The 19,015-nt window shown below is 36.9% G+C and overlaps 1 protein-coding gene across 1 annotated transcript in view; it reads right to left on the bottom strand.

Annotated features, from left to right (window-relative positions):
- The window catches only part of LOC123241547 (solute carrier family 15 member 2-like), a 91,917-nt gene that overhangs the window by 17,516 nt on the left and 55,386 nt on the right, over positions 1 to 19,015 (bottom strand). The window contains exons 7-14 of the mRNA XM_044669167.1: positions 17,774 to 17,851; positions 16,076 to 16,158; positions 15,364 to 15,450; positions 14,490 to 14,579; positions 13,029 to 13,073; positions 7,457 to 7,489; positions 6,306 to 6,394; positions 3,308 to 3,389 (exon numbers count right to left, since the gene is read on the bottom strand). Coding sequence (XP_044525102.1) covers positions 3,308 to 3,389; positions 6,306 to 6,394; positions 7,457 to 7,489; positions 13,029 to 13,073; positions 14,490 to 14,579; positions 15,364 to 15,450; positions 16,076 to 16,158; positions 17,774 to 17,851 — 587 coding nt within the window. The remainder of the gene's footprint in view (positions 1 to 3,307; positions 3,390 to 6,305; positions 6,395 to 7,456; positions 7,490 to 13,028; positions 13,074 to 14,489; positions 14,580 to 15,363; positions 15,451 to 16,075; positions 16,159 to 17,773; positions 17,852 to 19,015) is intronic.

The following is a 19,015-nucleotide window of genomic DNA, read 5'->3' as shown; positions in this document are numbered from 1 at the left end:
TGGGGGTCAAGTGACTTGCCCAGGGTCACACAGCTGGGAAGTGGCTGAGGCCGGGTTTGAACCTAGGACCTCTTGTCTCTAGGCCTGACTCTCACTCCACTGAGCTACCCAGCTGCCCCCAAGGCATGGTTTTGAGTGAAAAAGATAGGGTTGTTTCAATAGAAGGTTTAAATTTAGAGAACAAAAATAATAGTGAAAAAAGTTTCTAAGAACCTTTTTTTGTGTGTGAAACACTTGGGACTCTATTTGCCAAGACAAATGCAGCAATTATATGAACACAATTAACAAAACACTTTTCACACAAATAAAGTTAAATCTAAAAATTGGAAAAACATTAATTGCTCATGGGTAGGCTGAACTAATATAATAAAAATGACCATCCTGCCTAAATGAAGTTACTTATTCAGTGTCATATCAAACTACCAAAAACTATTTTATAGAACTAGAAAAAGTAATAAGAAAATTCATCTGGAAAAAACAAAAGATAGAGAAGATCAAAAGAACTAATGAAAAAAGTGTTCTTATAAATCAGTAATCATCAAAACAATCTGGTACTGGCTAAGAAATAAAAGAGTAGTCAATGGAATAGACTTGGGGTAAATGACCTCATCAATCTAGTGTCTGATAAACCCAAAGATCCCAGCTTTTGGGATAAGAACTCACTATTTGACAAAAACTGCTGGGAAAAATTGGAAAACAGTATGGCATGAATTTGGTTTAGATCAATATCTCACACCCTGTACCAAGATAAGGTCAGAATGGGTATATGATTTAAACTTAAAGAGTGATATTATAAGTAAATTAGGGATACATGGAATAATTTACCTGTCAGATTTTTCCAATAGAGAACATTACAAGATATAACTAGAATAAATTTGATTATATTAAATTAAAAAGCTTTTGTACAAACAAGACCAATGCAAACAAGATTAGAAGGGAAACAATAAACTGGAATAGATTTTTAATCACGAATTTTTCTGATCAAGGTCTCATTTCTCAAATATATAAGGAATTAAATCAATTCACTGCTATCTTTTAAGTCCCTGGTGGTTCTAAAGATGTATGATTCCATATGATTTTATCTTGATTTGGACAGACTGTAACTGCTTCCTACAAGAGCAAGGGGGAGTTGTATTTTAAGATGCTCTGCACTGTTCTAAGATCCTTTCATTTTATTCATAAAATGTCACTTTATAATCAGAAGCACACATAGCAGAGTAAGAAATTAGTCTTTTCTAGAGAGTCTCATGAAGTTCCTTTGTTCTGTTTGATTCTAGATCCAAGGTCTTTTGTGATACTCCAAAGCCTCCATTACTAGGACATGTGGTTTTCAAAAACTCCCTTTTCTTAGACCCTGATCCTCAACTGTAAATAAGGGGTGTGTAGTAGATAATTTCTTAGGTCTTCAAAGATTCTAAATTCTAAGCCAATTTTCTTCCAAATACTATTTTTTCTAATACTATTTTTTTTTGCGCCTTTCAAAAGCAACTGAGTTATTCAAACACTTTTTATGTTTCATTTTTGAACATTTATCTGGGCAAAAGAATTCTTGACATTTCACTCTTGATTCCTCAACAAAATTAGAAGACCTAACACCTAATAGTATGCTTATTTGGTCTGCCTGGAGCTAAAAATAGTTTGTAGATGCATTTTGAATGATTGTCATAGTGATCCATTAGCAACCATTTATTGGCATTAGCCAAAGTTCTGAAATATTTTGGGAATGTTCCATGAAGTAAGTGTAACTCATAAGATTGATCATTTTAAGTTCTAATCCCAGAGCCAGGAATAAATTTGACTGGGGAGGGAGGGGCAGAAGAAAACTGGCTTCAGAGTCAGGAAGAATGAGGTTCAAATCTCACCTCTGAAACACCTTGGTTGTGTGTCTCTGTGGCAAGTCATTTGATTTCTCAGTACATTATGTAGTGCTCTAAGACCATAAATTGTAGAGAAGGTGCTGGTCTGCTTTGGTGGAGTTTCCTCACTGGGAGGTACCTATTCCAATGCAATAATGAATCTGACCCATCTGACCCCACCCCCGAAGGAATAATGGTTTAGGCTGGAAGGTACAGTTTCCTGGTTTTTCTTTCTTTACATAGAGTGGGTGCATTAATTGAACAAACACCTGTGCTAAAGAGGTAATCCTTCTCCTGCTTGCCCAAGCTAACTCCACTACTTGAGCACTCGATTCTACCTTCTCCCATCTCCTAGGAAGTGTCTGAGGTCACATTTGAATCCAGGACCTCCCGTCTCTGGGTCTGACTAATTCATTGAGCCACCCAGCTGCCCCTGCCTTGCCCCATTCTTGCATATACATGCTACCATTCCACTTGAAGTGTTCTTTTATATGGCTTTAACACTGTATCACAAGTAGCACAATCCTCTCTCCCTTATGACATTTCCTGCTCCAACTTTAGTGCAGTCCTAATAATACCTTCCATAACGTTATACTTGCAAGATGCCCTCTGAAGCTATTCAGAGGACTTTGTCTACCCTTTCCCTAGATGCCTAATGCCTCCTTACTCCAGATTTACAGAAGTGTCCTAAGTTTGATGTGTTGTTAGCATCACCTAGGGAGCTATTGAATGATGATATTGTCACTGCCTAGCTCAGTGAATTGGGAATGGAACTTTTCCCAACTCTTCAAATACTTTAGAAATGCAAGAAATTGTTCCTTAAAGGTTCATAAGGCACAGGACTCCAAGCTCAAAGGAATCCTAGTGATAAATGAGTCTAACATTTTCATTTAATATATAAGAAAACTGAAGCCCACTTTCTGAGCTGTCTTAACTGAAGTGTCTTGCTCAAAGTCACAAAATATTGAGTAACGGAGTTGATTTTAATCCAGTTATTTTGATCCCATGATGCTCTTTCTATCATGATCTTGCTGTGTGTTTGTCCTTGTACTCTAGGACTCTAGACTAACTTCTTCATATTGTCAATACACACATCTCACCCTACCACTACAGCTTTTCTAATCTCTATCAAGATTTTTGTCTGCCATTCCACTTTTTCCTCCTCCCTTTTTCCTAACTTTTCTTTTTAAAAATCCTTACTTTCCACCTTTGGATCAATATTATGTATTGTTTGCAAGGCAGAAAAGTGGTAAGGGCTAGGAAGTGGGGGTTAAATGACCTGCCTAGGGTCATGAAGCTAGGAAGTTACCTGAAGTTAGATTTGAACTCAAGACCTCCCATATTTCCAGGCCTGGCCCTCTATCCACTGAGCCACCTACTAACTGAACCGTGACACCCTTTTAATACCAGTAACCTTTGGGGTTTTGGACACTCTGACTGTCTGTACTCACATCCACATTAAACTGTAGAATGGCTGCAGCAACAAATGCCAAGGCTGTCAGTAGCATTCCAATAACCATCGTAGTAATGGGTCTGCAGAGGGATGGAGAAAAGAATCCATGGGACAAAAGACCCAAGAAAAGACAATTACACTGAATATGGCACAGGTCTTTGCATAGGCCATTTTAAGAAAAATGGATCCTTTGCATTAACCAAACAATATTCACCCATATTTCTCTGGCCTCGTGCTTTTAAAAGTAGAAGCATTAGATGTCATTGTATCTGCCTCCTATGGTTCTAATGGGCAACGTCCTAACTACTGTTGAATGAATCAGGGTGCTGCAATCTGACTTTTTTAAAAGATCCCACTCTATTAAATCAAAATTACCATAGATCAAAATGACTAAATAATAACATAATTATTTTAATTGATCTGAACACCAATTTATTTCAAATGGCTTCCATCACCTCTTAAAATACATAGGCTTTTCAACTGCTCTAAGACAAATGTGTTGAATGTGGGCATCTGGATGTATGTATATACATATGTGTGCATGTATGCTTACACAGAGAGGAGCTCTGCCTGCCTCTCTGAACCAAGATGTTTTTCCATACTACCCTTCTTCCTCCCAGTTACTTATGTTTCTTCTGAGGTGCATGCATTATTGTTATTGTTTCTGGAATGGTTGTTGCTGTTTGGTGTTCTACTGAGATGTAGCTTGGTCCATTGGAAGAGGGTAAGACTTGGAATCGGAAATGTCTAGATTTCATTCTTGCCCCTGATACACAGTAACTGAGTGAATATGTAAAGTTACTGTCAGTGCCGGAGGCAGCTCCCACCTGCCAATACTGGAGAGTTGTCCATAGAGATAAAACTCAGAGGTCCAGACACCCCATTCTTTTTCCTTCCTCCCCAACTATGTTATACAATGTTATATTCTTTTATTTACTATCATACCATATCGTGTCACATTATTAGTGATAATAAAATTAATAAATATAACATAGGTTAGAGTTTGTAAAGCCCCATCAACGCATTCTTGGCTTCTTTCATGAACTTGTCCTTAAATTGGGCAGTCCTCTTAAATACAGGAAGAATTGGAGAAGAAAAGACTTTCAAAATATCTGCTGAATAACTGGTTATTTCTGGTTGATGAGAGGGAAATACCTGGCAAAAAATTCAGTTCTTGGGGAAATTGCTCCTGAAAAAATTCAGTTTGAAGAAAGAAACTGCTAAGAGACTTGATAAAGACATATACCAATGGAAGTTACCCTTGAATTTTTTCCCTTTAACACATCTAGAACCCACAACTGAAGCTGCTTGAGATAGTATCTTTAGTCCAAGAGTTTCCTTTAGTTTGCTCTTGCTCATAGGCTAACCAAATACGAGGGAATTGCTCCGTATGAATCCTCTCCTCCACCTCTCCCCCACTAAACAGAAAAATGGGTTGTTTAGTTGATGGTATGCTGTGATCATGAGATGACCTAGGTAAAACACTTTGCAAACTTTAAAGAGCTATATAAATGTTAGCTATTATTATTATGCATGCAGGAACTTCTATGTTCAAGATCTTACTAAAAAGGCATAAAGTAAATATAATAAAACTGTCTTTGTTCTATGATTTTGTGTTAGGAGAATTCTGCAAGGGTTTGCTCTATATGTACACGTGGAACTCTTGGGGAATGAGAAAGAACATTTGTGCTCTCAGGGATGATCATTTACTCCTTACCCCTAATATTATGATGAGAAAGTGTAGAGAAATGCAGTCACTTGGTCAAGGACATAAATCTGTTGTTTGGGGGATACCCAGAATCTTTGGTTCCCAGAAATAAAAGATCTTCACATGACAAAGAAGCTCGATGAATTGGAGAATGAAGCAAGAGTTTATCATACTCAAAGACAGTGCTTCATATATGGGTAATCAGGAAGTACTCTCATTTTATACATGCCCAGCTCCCCTTGCCTTAAATTATCTTTCCCTACAAATTCTATAAAACAATAGTTCTAAAGCTCAAAGAGACTTTAAAGTTCAGAGTCCAACCTCTTGTTTTATAGATAAGGAAATTGAAAATGAGAAAACTAGTAAGTGAGGAGGATTTGAACATACCTCTCATTGATTCCAAGTCCAGTACTCTCTGTTATGTCACATGTCTCTCATCATTTCTGGATGCCAGAAATTCTCTTGTGAAAACCTTTCTTTCTCCAGTTGGAAAAAATGAATGACAATAACCTCCAGGTAAAAGTATACTATCTTTCACATCAGTGTATTTATGGTTTTATTTTGGAGTTTTGGTTTTGTATGAGTGTGTTCTTACAACAAGGACCAATATGGAAGTATGTTTTGCATAATAACAAAAAGAAATTTTTTTAAAAGAGAAAAGAACTTCCAGAAGAACTAATGCTCAGAAACTTACTGTGTAAGCTTGGGCAAGTTACTTAATCTCTTTCTAACTCAGTTTCCTCAGCTATATAAAGTGGAGATAATAATAGCATCTATCTCTTACAATTGTTGTGAGCCTAAAAATGAGATAATACTTGTAAAGTGCATAGCATACTGCCTGGCACATAGTAGGTGCTTAATAAATACATTTCCTTCCGTCTGTAAGTTGAGATATAATTAGATAACACAAATCATATTCTGAAAAAAAATTCATAGGAAGGAGAGAAGAAGAGAGAACATGGAGATAGTTGAGGAAAGGATGCTTTTACTATTTCTTGGTTTTGCCTAAGGTCAGTCATGAAGCCTAGCAGTAGAGGTGGAGAATAAACCTGATTTTCCTTCTTTAGCTAACTCAGCATAATTTGGATTCATGCATTTTCTATTTGTTTCCCAATTCATAGAATGAAGACAAACAAAAACCCTTTGATTTACTATGTACCGAATATAAGTAATCTGTAGTTGTTTCTTTCACTTAAGAATTTTACCAATATGAAACATATCACTCTGTATGGACTTTGGCAGGAACAGTCAGAAGTACCTTCTAGAGAGGAGTGTAAGAAAGACTTACGTTAAGTTGATTTTGCACATCTTGATTAGTGGGTAGATACACAAGTCAAATGTTGGGATGAGGATGAGAATCAAGAAGGGATTCAATAGCTGTGACACCAGATTAAGAAGAGTCAGTGACAACCCCATACTAAGAGATGTTCAGATAATTAGTCATCTTCTCTATACTTCTTTAAAACTCGAGTAATTTGAGCTGAGAGAAGACACTAGACTGGCTAAAAAGACACATGACAAGTCATTTTGAGAATCAAGATTTATAATAGAGAGCAGCAAAGAGATAGATGGAAGGGAATTGCTATGTGTCTTAGTTTGAATGACCCTCTTGCAGTCTTCCTCCTTTTGGGTAGAAAACCACTACATGTAGCTATTTGGAGATGAGTAAAAGATAGACTCAAACCTTCTCCCTCATGAAAGTTCTCCAGTTCACAGTTTTCCCTCTCAATTCTCAGATACTTTAAAATGAGGAAATAATTGAAGATCAACCACTATTTTTTAAATTTAGCAGATACAGTATAGCATCTTTTTCTATGGGGAGGGGGTTTCAGCATTTTTAGTCTATAGTCGAAGGCAGTGATTCCCAAAGTGGGTGCTGCAGCGATCCAGGGAGGCGGTGATGGCCACAGGTGCATTTATCTTTCCTATTAATTGCTATTAAAATAAAAAAATTAATTTCCAGAGGGCTAAGTAATATTTTTTCTGGAAAGGGGGCAGTAAGCCAAAAAAGTTTGGGAACCACTGGCCTAAGGACATTTCAGATTTTTGAGGCCAACCCATAGGCAAATCTAGTTGCCATCACCACTCCCTCCCCACAAAAATCCCTGGGCTTAGGTTATGTTTGCCTTTTGAACTGATTTTTCCTCCCTTCTCTTTGCCACTCCATTGAACTCAGTTTGCTATTTGGGCCCTTTAAACTTCCATTATGTCCTCATTACCAGACTGGGTGCATGCAAATCAATTGGATAATTTTCTACTGCATGCTAAAGTCTCCAAATTCCTCCTGATCCCATTCATAAAAAAAAACAAAACACTGATTTTTTCTTCCTACCCTAAACTCACCATGTGTCATTTAGTTGGGGGTTATAAAAAGCCAAGCAAGATCAATATAAAGAGGGCAAGAAGGAAGAACACCATAGTAGCAGTACAGATTCTTACCTGAAACTGATTAGGGTTGATCACAAAATATCCCTAAAATAGAAAGAAGCATCTAATTAGGTATTGTCAAACCAATAAATCATAGTATTTGTTAATATTAGCATGTTAATTATGATATGCTAAGTCCCTTTAAAAATCATGAGCTGTAATCTACATATCATACTGCCTACTGGACCTTTCCAACAGTGTGTACCATAGGTATCTCGAATTCTATATATCCAAATCATAAGGTATTATCTCCCCCTTATAGCCTTCTTTCTAACTTTCTTTTTACTATTTTTTAAAACCCTTGCCCTTTGTCTTAGAATCAATATTGTATATTGGTTCCAAGGCAGAAGAGGTTAAGCAATTGAGGTTAAGTGACTTGCCCAGGGTCACACAAGTAGGAAGTATCTGAATCCAGATTTGAACCCAGGAACTCATATCTCTGGGTCTGGCTCTCAATTCACTGTGCCACCTAGCTCTCCCTGCCTATTAATGTTTTGTAAAATTTTTTTGGAAAATTTTATTTAGTTAATTAAATTAGAATATTTTTCCATGTTTACAAGATTCATGTTCTTTCCCTTCCCCCCATCCCCTCTCATAGCCAACACACAATTCCACTGAGTTTACATGTGTCATTGATCAAGACCTATTTCTATATTAGTAATATTTTTATTAGGGTGATCTTTTAGCGTCTGCATCCCCAATCACATCCCCATTAACCCATGTGATCAAGCAGCTGTTTTTCTTCTGTGTTTCTGCTCCCACAGTTCTTTCTCTGGATGTGGATAGTTTTCTTTCTCATAACTCCCTCAGAATTGTCCTGGATCATTGCATTGCTGCTAATAGAGAAGTCCATTTCATTGGATTGTGCTACAGTGTATCCGTCTCTATGTATAAGGTTCTCCTGGCTCTGCTCCTTTCACTCTGCATCAAATCCTGGAGATTGTTTCAGTTCACATGGAATTCCTCCAGTTCATTTTTCCTTTGAGCACAATAATATTCCATCACCAACAGCTACAATAATTTGTTCAGCCAATTGAAAGGCATCCCCTCATTTTCCAATTTTTTGCCACCACAAAGAGCGTGGCTATAAATATTTTTGTACAAGTCTTCTCCCCTATTATTTCTTTGGGGTGTAAACCCAGCAGTGGTATGACTGGGTCAAAAGGCAGGCAATCTTTTAAAGCCCTTTGGGCATAGTTTCAAATTGCCATCCAGAATGGTTGGATCAATTCACAACTCCACCAGCAATGCATTAATGTCCCAATTTCGCCACATCCCCTCCAACATTTATCACTTTCCCTTACTTTCTGTTCTATTCCTTCTGTGTCTGGATGAGACTTAAGGATTTTTTGATGTAGGTTGATGTATGAAAATATTGCTGATATTGGAATCATAAGGAAAGCACTACTATATCACAATTCAATAATTGTTAAGCTTCATTAGAGGGCAACTAAGCAACATAGTGGATAGAATTCTGAATTTTTAATCAGGAAGATTTGAATTATCTGAGCCTTAGTTTCCTCATCTATAAAATGGGAATAACAAAAGTACCTACCTTACAAAATTGTTGTGAGGACTAAAGATTATATATATATATATGTGTGTGTGTGTGTGTGTGTGTGTGTGTGTGTGTGTGTGTGTGTGTGTGTATGTATATGTATATAGTACTTACTAGGTTTAAGACCTAGTATTTAAAAAAAATAACCCATTACCTTCCATCTTAGAATCAATACCATGTGTTGGTTTCAATACCATGTGTTGGTTTCAAGGCAGAAAAGCTATAAGGGCTAGACAATGGGGGTTTAATGACTTGCCCAGGGTCACACAGGTAGGAAGTGTCTGAGGTCAGTTTTGAACCCAGGACCTCTTGTCTTTGGACCTGGCTCTCAATCCACTGAACCACCCAGCCTCCCCTTAAGATTCAATCATAGCATTAATAAATGCCATCTATTGCTATTATTAGGTATCTGTGTCATGCGGAGAGCACTGTGCTTAAAAACAGAGGGACATACCAAGTTTGCTTAATAAAAGATTTCTTTTTTTTTAATTTTTTTAAACCCTTAACTTCTGTGTATTGGTTTATAGGTGGAAGAGTGGGAAGGGTGGGCAATGGGGGTCAAGTGACTTGCCCAGGGTCACACAGCTGGGAAGTGTCTGAGGCCAGATTTGAACCTAGGACCTCCCATCTCTAGGCCTGACTCTCAATCCACTGAGCTACACAGTTGCCCCCTTAATAAAATATTCTACTCTCATAAATCTTACAGTCTAACAGGACACTATGACACATCCTAGTAAGGGATTAGTACTGACCAATATGAATGAGACCAAGAAAAGTTTTTGAATATGCCTGGGGCAAGAGAGTTCTGATCTTTTTTCCAAACCTAGAAGAAGCAATTTCTGATTCTTCTTGAACAGGAACATAAAGAAACTTTGTTGTTTATTGTTTCTCTAAGATCTTGTCCTCTGTCATTTCTCCAATGAGATTGCTTCTGAGATGCTACAGTAGTATTTTTGTAGACATTTCTGGTTTAATTACATGATCCTGTTGATAAATGACTAGCATGGGTTAATAGGTTTTCTGCGTTCAGGGAAAACATTTGAATTGATCTTCTTAAATGTCTTTCATTGAGAGGAAACCCACTTTAATTTCACAAATGCATATCAAGTGCCCAGGACTATGCTGAGTGCTTTGGAATAAACAAAAAATGTTTAAACTGTGGCTCCTTATCACAAAAAGTTTCCAACATCATTGGGAAGACAAGTGACACAGGCATTAGAAACGTTAGTAACACAAGATAAAAAAGGACAAAGTATCAAAATGACTTGGGGCTGGAAGGCTTTGCTAAAATGATGCTTGGGGTGTTGGAGTTCTCGTTCTGTAGTTTAGGTCCAGTGTATGCATTTCCCCCCCTTTCATTGTTACATATATGTTTTGATCTTCTAATTTAATAAATAATAATCTACATAAATATTAAAATGGAAAAAAGACAACACATGCAAGTAGGCTTCAGGATGAAGTACAATCATGTACAGGAAAAAATCACTGGATTAAAATTAAAGAAAAATGGATTCCAGCCCCATTTGTACTATTATAGCTATGTGACTTTGGATAAGTCACTCTGAATCTTTTCCCTCATCTCTAAATGATAGAAAAGGACTAGCTAATCTTTTAAGACACTGCCTTTTTTCCATTTCTCTTCCCTCCATCAACAGGAGAGGTAGGACTGTTGCTCAACTTGAACTGTTGTGCTACAGAACCTGACCAGAATGAGACTGGGCTAGAATTATTTCTCTCATTGCATCCAGAAAAATGAAGGTTTGATGGTGGATCCATGTCAGCACCACAGACAGCAGCTCTGCCTAGAGTCAGCTTAATGACTGAGGAACAGAAATGATTGAAAATAGGGGAATTTATATTGGGTAGTAGTGGAAGAAAAGGTTGAAAAAATAAACCCAAAATGGGAAGCTGGGGGGATCCTCCTATTGAGAAATGGCTAAACAAACTATGGTCTCTGAATGTAGGAATATCATTGTGCCACAAGAAATAATGAAACAAGCAATTTCAGAGGTATCTGGAAAGATTTCAATGAACTTAAGACTTCTATACACTTATACAGGGCAAAGTAAACAGAACCAGAACAATATTAAAGTGGTAACATTATAGAGAAAAACCACTTTGAAAGATTTTAGCACTCCAACCAACACAGTGGTAAACCATGAGTTCAAAATAATGAAGATAAAATATAACACCCAGTTCCTGAAAGGCGATGAACTTAAAATGCAGAGATGTACGTATTCTTTGGTTTTTAAATAATAATTTTTGTTGATACCTTTTACAAAATATCATCTACACATTATCCAATGTATCTCTTCCTGCCCTTCCCCTCAAAGAATCAACCTTTATAACTAAGAAACCTTTAAAAAAGTGATTTTAAGGGTAACATTCCCCACCCATAGCCTCCACTACAAAAATATTTTAATAAAGATCTTATTTTCCCAATTGCATGTAATAACAAGTTTTAATATGTACTTTCCAAAATTAATATGATATAAATTATCTTCTTTCCACCCTTGATTCCCCATACCTCCCTGAGATGGTAAGCAATTTGATTTGGGCTATACATACATTATCATGTAAAACTTATTTCCATATTAATTTTATTGTAAGATAGTACTCATATAAAACCCAACCCCCCAAAAAACATGCAAATAAAATAAAATTGTAAAAATGATTCCATTTACATTCAGACTCCACAGTTATTCCTCTGAGGGTGGATAGCATTCTTTTTCATATGTCCTTCAGAACTGTCTTGGATCATTGTATTGCTGAGAACAGCTAAGCTGATCATTGTATAATGTTGCTGTTGCTGTTTCTGTGTACAGTGTTCTCCTGGTTCCACTTACCTCATTCTACATCAGTTCATGTAGGTTTTACAGGTTTTTCTGAAATCGTCGTGCTCATCAGTTCTTATAACACGATAATATCCCATCAAAATCATATATCACAATTTGTTCATCCATTCCCAATTGATGGACATCTCCTCCATTTCCAATTCTTTTACCACCACAAAAAGAGTGGTTATAAATATTTTTGTACAAATAGCTTCTCTCTCTCTCTCTCTCTCTCTCTCTCTCTCTCTCTCTCTCTCTCTCTCTCTCTCCAGACCTAGCAGTAGTATTGCCAGTATGGGCATAGCTCCAAATTTCCCACCAGAATAGGTGGATCAGTTCACAACTCCAACAATGTATTATTGTCCCAATTTTGCAACATTCCCTCCAATATTTATCACTTTCCTTTACTGTCATATTGGTCAATCTAATAAGTGTGAGGTGGTACTTATATTTCTCTAATCACAAGTGATATGGAACATTTTTCATATGACTATGCATAGCTTTGATTTCTTCATCTCAAAACTGCCTATTCATATCCTTTAGCCACTTGTCAACTGGGAAATGATTCATAGTCTCATAAATTTGACTCAGTTCTCTAAATATTTGAGAAATGAGACTTTTATTGGAGAAATTTGCAGTAATTCCCATTCCCCAACTTGTTGTTTCCCTTCTAGTCTCAGTGGTAGCAGGTCTTGTTTGTATAAAAGCTTTTTAATATAATCAAAATTATTCATTTTACATTTTACAATGTTCTTTCTCTCTTGTTTGATCATACATTCTTCTCTTATCCATAGATCTGACAGGTAAAGTATTCCATGCTTCCTTAATTTGCTAATGGTATCACCCTTTATATCTAAATCATGTACCTATTTTAACCTTTTCTTGGTATAGCATGTGAGATACTGATCTATACCTAGTTTCTGCCATACTGTTTTCCAATTTTCCCAGGAGTTTTTGTCAAATATTGAATTTTTATGACATAAATTTTCAGACATGGTTTAATTTGGGATTTTTTTTGCTGGACTACATAGGTATGTACTAAGGAATTGAAAAAATTTGTTCAGTAGGGGAGGGGGCAATGGAAAGAGTCATTAAATATATATTACTTGAAAAATAAAAATAATGAATTTCTAAAAAAGCAAAACAAAAAATGAACAGTTCATAAAATAAATATTGAGAATTGATTACTCACAATATTGCCATTCAACCTGTTCGCTTGCACAGTCCACCGAGAGCCCTAGGGCAGAGAGATGCCGGCGTAAGAACTTTCATACACTGTGGGGAGAAAGCACAAGCTTCATGGAGACAAACAGGGTGGGGAAGGTGTCAATCCCTCATTCCATGAACGTCTCCCAGCTTCTCCTCTTTCTCTTCCCCCCCCACTTTCCCATTTGCTATGTGCTCCTGGGCCTCTTCCTCATCTCATTTTTAAATTATCATTATAAACTATACCTCCCTGTTAGGTAAAAAGGATCCCATCTTCCTTTCTTAAAATCATAGCAAGTGAAAGAAAACATTATTTTAGAGAGGGGAATGGAATGGTTGGGAGGGGGTCTTAAACAAAGCAAGAGATATAAAAGATATTTGCAGTCATTTGGCCTAGGATGCAGGCTTCTATCTCTATGGGCTTGGGTGAATGCTTCATCTCATTTTCTCCCCTTTGATAGGATTCAAGCCCTGATCACATGGCTATGATCTGGGAAGTTAGTGCTGAGTTCCTATGAAGAAATCATGCAGTCTGATCTTCTATGGAAAGTGCTAGATTAGGTTTAGGATGTTCAGATGCCCTTCAAGGTTTAGCCAAAGATTCATAAATGAATCTTCATCATAAAATTTCAAATTTTAATACCTCAGTTTCCTCATCTATATAATATAAATGGCATGTAATCATTATTACTGGACCTAGTCATTATTGTTTAGAGTTTAAAGAGATCTCAGAGGCTATCTAGTCCAAAAATCAGGAACATTAATTGTCCTGCTTAAAGTCATGTAGATAATAAGTGTCGGGGACAGGACTTGAACCTATATCCTCTTATTCAGAACTCTTTCTACTATGTCTTCTTGCCCATCCCATTAAACAACAAGGTTTCAGCTGAGTCCAAATCTTAGGCTCCTACTTGCATTATGCCTTTCCTTTAAAAAAAAAGTCTTTCATTCACCTACATTTGCTATGGCACCATTATAGGACTAAGATAGAATTATTTCTATAGGGAAGGAACACATTCTGTAGAAATATGTGGATTAGCCTATTTTTAGGTATGTATGTATATTTTTAGGTATGTATGTATATATATATGTATATACATACATATATATATACATATATATATATATACCAAATGAAATGGTTTCTGATGTCTTCCTAACTTCCCTCTAGGGCTGTCACCAGAGGTAAGTGAACAAATAGTAAACTCTGGAACTTATGTCATTTCCAGTTCTCATGGAAAGGAAGTGTATGCCCAAAGAATTGAGTTCTTCTGTGGGACTAGTTTTATTAAGAACTGAGTGCTACTCTAACTTCCCCTCAATTTTGCTAATTTTAGGAATCTACTCCAAGTTTTGAAGGACCCAGCTCTCTCCCCATGATATAGATAGGAAGGAAATCTAGTAAGAGTAAGGCCTGGAAAGAAATCCCTTTCAGAACCCTTCTTACGTGCTGATAGAAAAGAGCCCAGAACATTGGCAGTGGGATGTAGAGGAACAGTACACGGGTCAGCGCTTTTACCTCCAAGATGAGCTGCTTCTGTAGGAAATTTAAAAAAGAAAAATAAGCTTCCCAAAGTTCCATTTTGGAAATCTATATACAGAGCATAAGGAATAAATAGTAGTTAGAGAACAGAATTAATATTCCAATCAGAAGAACTTAAGTTGGACATTGGGAAGAACTCCAACAGTGCAATGAGGAGCAAATAAATAAGACTAAGTAATCTCCTCTGAATTTTCTTCTAAAAAGGAAGAACTCCCTTCTTTTGGGCTATATACAGAAAAATACAAAGAAGGAATTACACAAGATGATTTGTGTTTAGAATCCTTCTAGACTTTTTTTTTTGGCCAAAGATTTTCTCAAGCTGAGGGTCCCAGGAAGACTGGGTTTTATTCAACATAGAAGATTTGATTTTAGATACTTATTGTTATATCTGAGTTTCTTTGGTTTTCCATAGTAACTTTGCTTTTTCCTCTTCTGCTGGGAACAGCTATGAACCTGACTGTGCTTTTTCTGTGTTTCCAAGACTATCCAACTGGGCTGCAATGATCAGGAAAATCCTTCAGCCACCAGATCACATAGTCATAAACCAACCATAAAAATAGTCATATATCAACTCTATCATTCTGCAGTTGTCTGATTCAATCCACACCAAATTATCATAGGGGGAAAGTGGAAAAAATTGAGGCACAGCTGGACTTATAAAGAATGATGGCAAAAAGCCCCATAAGCAGAGTTGCTCCCAGGCTACATTACTTATTAGCACCTCCACAACATGGCCTTCACTGCTGATGGACAACTTAAGCCTAGAACCCTGACTCACCGGATACTTTTCAGCTGCCCAATCCAACCAATGCTCTCTCTTTGGAATATCTTTGGAGCGATTCTTCAGACGGTTTGAAATAGCAAACTAGGAAAAGGTAGAGGATCATGAGAAGAGACCTACCCCCTTATATTCTGTTTCTCCCTACAATATCTATTTATATTCTATGATCTTGTGATTCCATCTATATCCTCTCTGATTCCTTGAGACACATTGGTCCTAGAACTTCACAGTCCCTAGATAATAGTTTGTCCAAGCAGGATATGATGGGGAAAAAAAGCTTTGCCTATTTAAAGATATTTAGGTAGAGAGGTAAGAAAGACCAACTTCAACTTGGCAAAAATAAGAATATATAGGCTAGGAAACAATCCCCAAATGTCATGAGGTTAAAGATAAAATATGCAATAATGTTTATAGCCCTTTAATCCTAACACTAAGTGGTAGCACATAGTAGATAAAGAGTCCATCTAAGTTTAGAAGATTGTATTTCAAGGCTTGTTTCTAACATTGGCTATGTGACCTTGTACAAGTCACAACTTCTCAGTTAGCTTAATCTCTTAGACTATAAATTGAAAAGAGTTGCTGTTCTGTTTTGGTGGAGGGAGATTCTTTACTAGATATTTCCAACATGGGTAAATCATATGGACCAATCAAACTACTATAATTACTATCCTTTGATCTAAAAGAGGAAAAAACATTTTTAGTGACTCACCCATACACATTTGCAGACTTTAAGTATAATATCTTCTTCTGAAGGAATTATTTTGTACATCTCTTTTCCAAATGAGAACACAACTGAAAAGGAATACAGAGAATTTCTAGAAATTATTGGAAGAACAGAAATCAAGGAAGACAGGTCCATACACATCACATGTGAAATGGAAAACACATTAAGTTCTTTTCATTAGTTCCACATACTTATTCTGCCCATTCACCTTTACTTATGAATAAGAGTCTAGCAGATTCTTTATAGAAGGATTTGTTCTACTCCCTTAATTTGAGCTTACACCCATTGTGAGCCACTGTTATAGCACTTTGGTTCCTGGGATTGGCATGCATTTTTAATAGTATAGGATCTTGTAATAATAACAAAAACAATAAAATCAATAATGACAACTGAGACTTAGCAGCATTCCCAGTTTTAGTGGTCTAGTGCTGAGGGATTTGCTCTTTCCCACTGACATTTATACGGCATCTGTCATCTTAATAAAGTTTATACTAGTGAAAACACATTAGGAAGAGACTAACATTACTTTAAAATGAATTATATGGCTCCCAGAAATTCAACTTGTTTTGACCTAAATAAGTTGTTTTCAAGCTTTGTAAACCACAAAGTCTATTTAATTGTAAACTATTATTCTTATTTCTAAAGAATTTTCCTCTCCTGTTGGTGGATGATTCACTGGACCTGTTCATTTGGGAGATACAGAAAAGTGGATGTGGATTGCAATGATTCCTTAAAGTCTTTAAGACCCAGGGAGACAAGGCAAGATGGCAGGGCAGAAGGACTTAGGAGACTCAAACTCTTCCCTAGGACTACTCCACAACGCTCTAGAAAACACACCAGATTGATTTCTGATTAGGAAAACCAAGAAAAAAAATCAGCAAGCCATTTTGTTCTGCCCCAGGTCAGCAAAAGGAAATAGAGAGGTCCGTAGACATTGGGACCAGTGTTTAGACAGGAGTGCCTTATATAGAACTTTTCCACTTGAGGACTGTCTTATCTGTGCACCAAGACAAGAAGAGGTCCTCAGTCTGCTACAGAGTACCCTGACCTTGTGCAGAGAGCAGAAAGAGGTGCATTAGTTGACAACTCTGCCATTCACTAACAAATCATTATATAAATATAATGGAGCATCACCATGTCATAAGAAATCATGAAAGGGACAGCTTCGGAAAAAGCTGGGAAATATATGAACTGACAAAGACTGAAGTGAACAGAAACAAGAGCAATGTATGCAAGAAAAACAACATTGTAAAGAAAAACAATTTAGAAAAGCTGATCAGTGCCATGACCAAACTTGGTTGCAAAAGTCCAATCATTAAAAATATTACCCACCCAAGAAGACACCGGGACATAATATCTTCAAGGTGCAGATGAGACATACATTGTGGGAATTTGTTTTGCTTGGTTATGAAATTTTTAATATGGGTTTGGGTTTTCTTTAGGGTCTAGGAGTAGGTGTGGAAAGAAAGTAAATGCTGCTTAATAGAAAAGAAATGAAAAGAAAAGAAAAGACCTGGATGAGAAAGTACCTTCATCTGGTGAGATTTCATAAATCTTGACTACTATTGTTGCTTCATTCAGGTAGGTTTCTTCCCTGTTACTTTGCTACTTTCTTTGCATTCCTCGACTCTTGAGAATAAACATCTTTCCCCCTCACTACAACCCAACTGTGGCCCAACTTACCCACTGCAGAGAGTTGAAATAATCCAGAGACACCAAAGACAAGCATATAACAATCTCCTCCAAAGCATTTGATGTCAGCTACAGAGAGTAAAAATAAGAGAGAGTCATCCAATTTCTCATTTCCCCTTATTCTTTATCCCCATAGCTCAACTTCATAGAAATACAGATAGGGGTTGGTTAGTTGGCCCACTCCTTTCTATCATTCCCTTAGAGAGAGATTTGTATTTCTACCAGTCTCAAATGTGCACCACACAAATCATTTAAGTATTAGTGACCTTGAAAATAGACGATTCTTAATAGGGAAAATCTTCCCATAATGAAGTAACAACATCTCAGCATCTTAAGCAGTGAAGATACACTGGATTAAGAGTCAAGGATTTAGTTTTTAGTCACAACTCTGATACTGGATAGCTGTGGATCAGTGGCAAATTAATTCACCTCTTCAAGCTTCAGTTTCCTCAATAGAATTCTAAGAGATAATCTTAGAAATTTTAGTAGATTAAAAGGTCTGTAGCAAATGATCATAGAATCACAAGATATGAGAATTACAGAATTGACCAAGATTTTAGATCCTCTTACCATCCTGGCTGCTCTCCTATGAACATGCTCAATCTATCAATATCCCTTTTAAAATGTGCTATCTGCTCTGTTTAATATGACATGGCTCCCAGGGGAGAAGGAGTGAAAGGAGAGCTAGGCCATGACTGTGGTTAAGCAGGGTTCATGGTACAAGCCAAATGCTCATCTAGATCAGAAGAAGCCACAAATGCCAGGAAGCAAGAAAACTGGTCTATTGCCTGGAAACAGCTAGAGATAAAAGGCAATACAGGAAATAAAAGCAGGGTCAAAATAAACAATTCACAGTAAAAGACAGGGCTAATGCGAGGAATGGTCCAGGTTAGGCTACAAAACTTTGGTGCCTAGAAGTCAGATGAGGAATGAAACTGGACCCGATGCATGAACAACTGGCCAAGTGCTTGCTGATTTGGCCTATTTTTTGTAACTTAATCAAATGCCAACTAGCAGAATAACTGTTGGTATTGCTACTATCTGTGTCACTGCCATGGAAACAATGGAGTAGAGGGCTTGCTCACACCAACAGGATCGGAATGTTCTCCAGTTCATCCAGGCCCTATCCCTATCTTTATATCATGATTAGTGCTTTTGGCAGTCCTATTACCCTACTGCAGTAATAGGTAACCTTTTGAGCTTGGCGTGTCAAAATTTGCCAAAAAACCAAGC

The sequence above is a fragment of the Gracilinanus agilis genome, chromosome 3 (assembly GCF_016433145.1).
Source record: "Gracilinanus agilis isolate LMUSP501 chromosome 3, AgileGrace, whole genome shotgun sequence".
NCBI lineage: Eukaryota > Metazoa > Chordata > Mammalia > Didelphimorphia > Didelphidae > Gracilinanus > Gracilinanus agilis.
The sequence above is the reverse complement of the archived record's forward strand: the minus strand, read 5'-3'. Positions and strand labels throughout refer to the sequence as shown.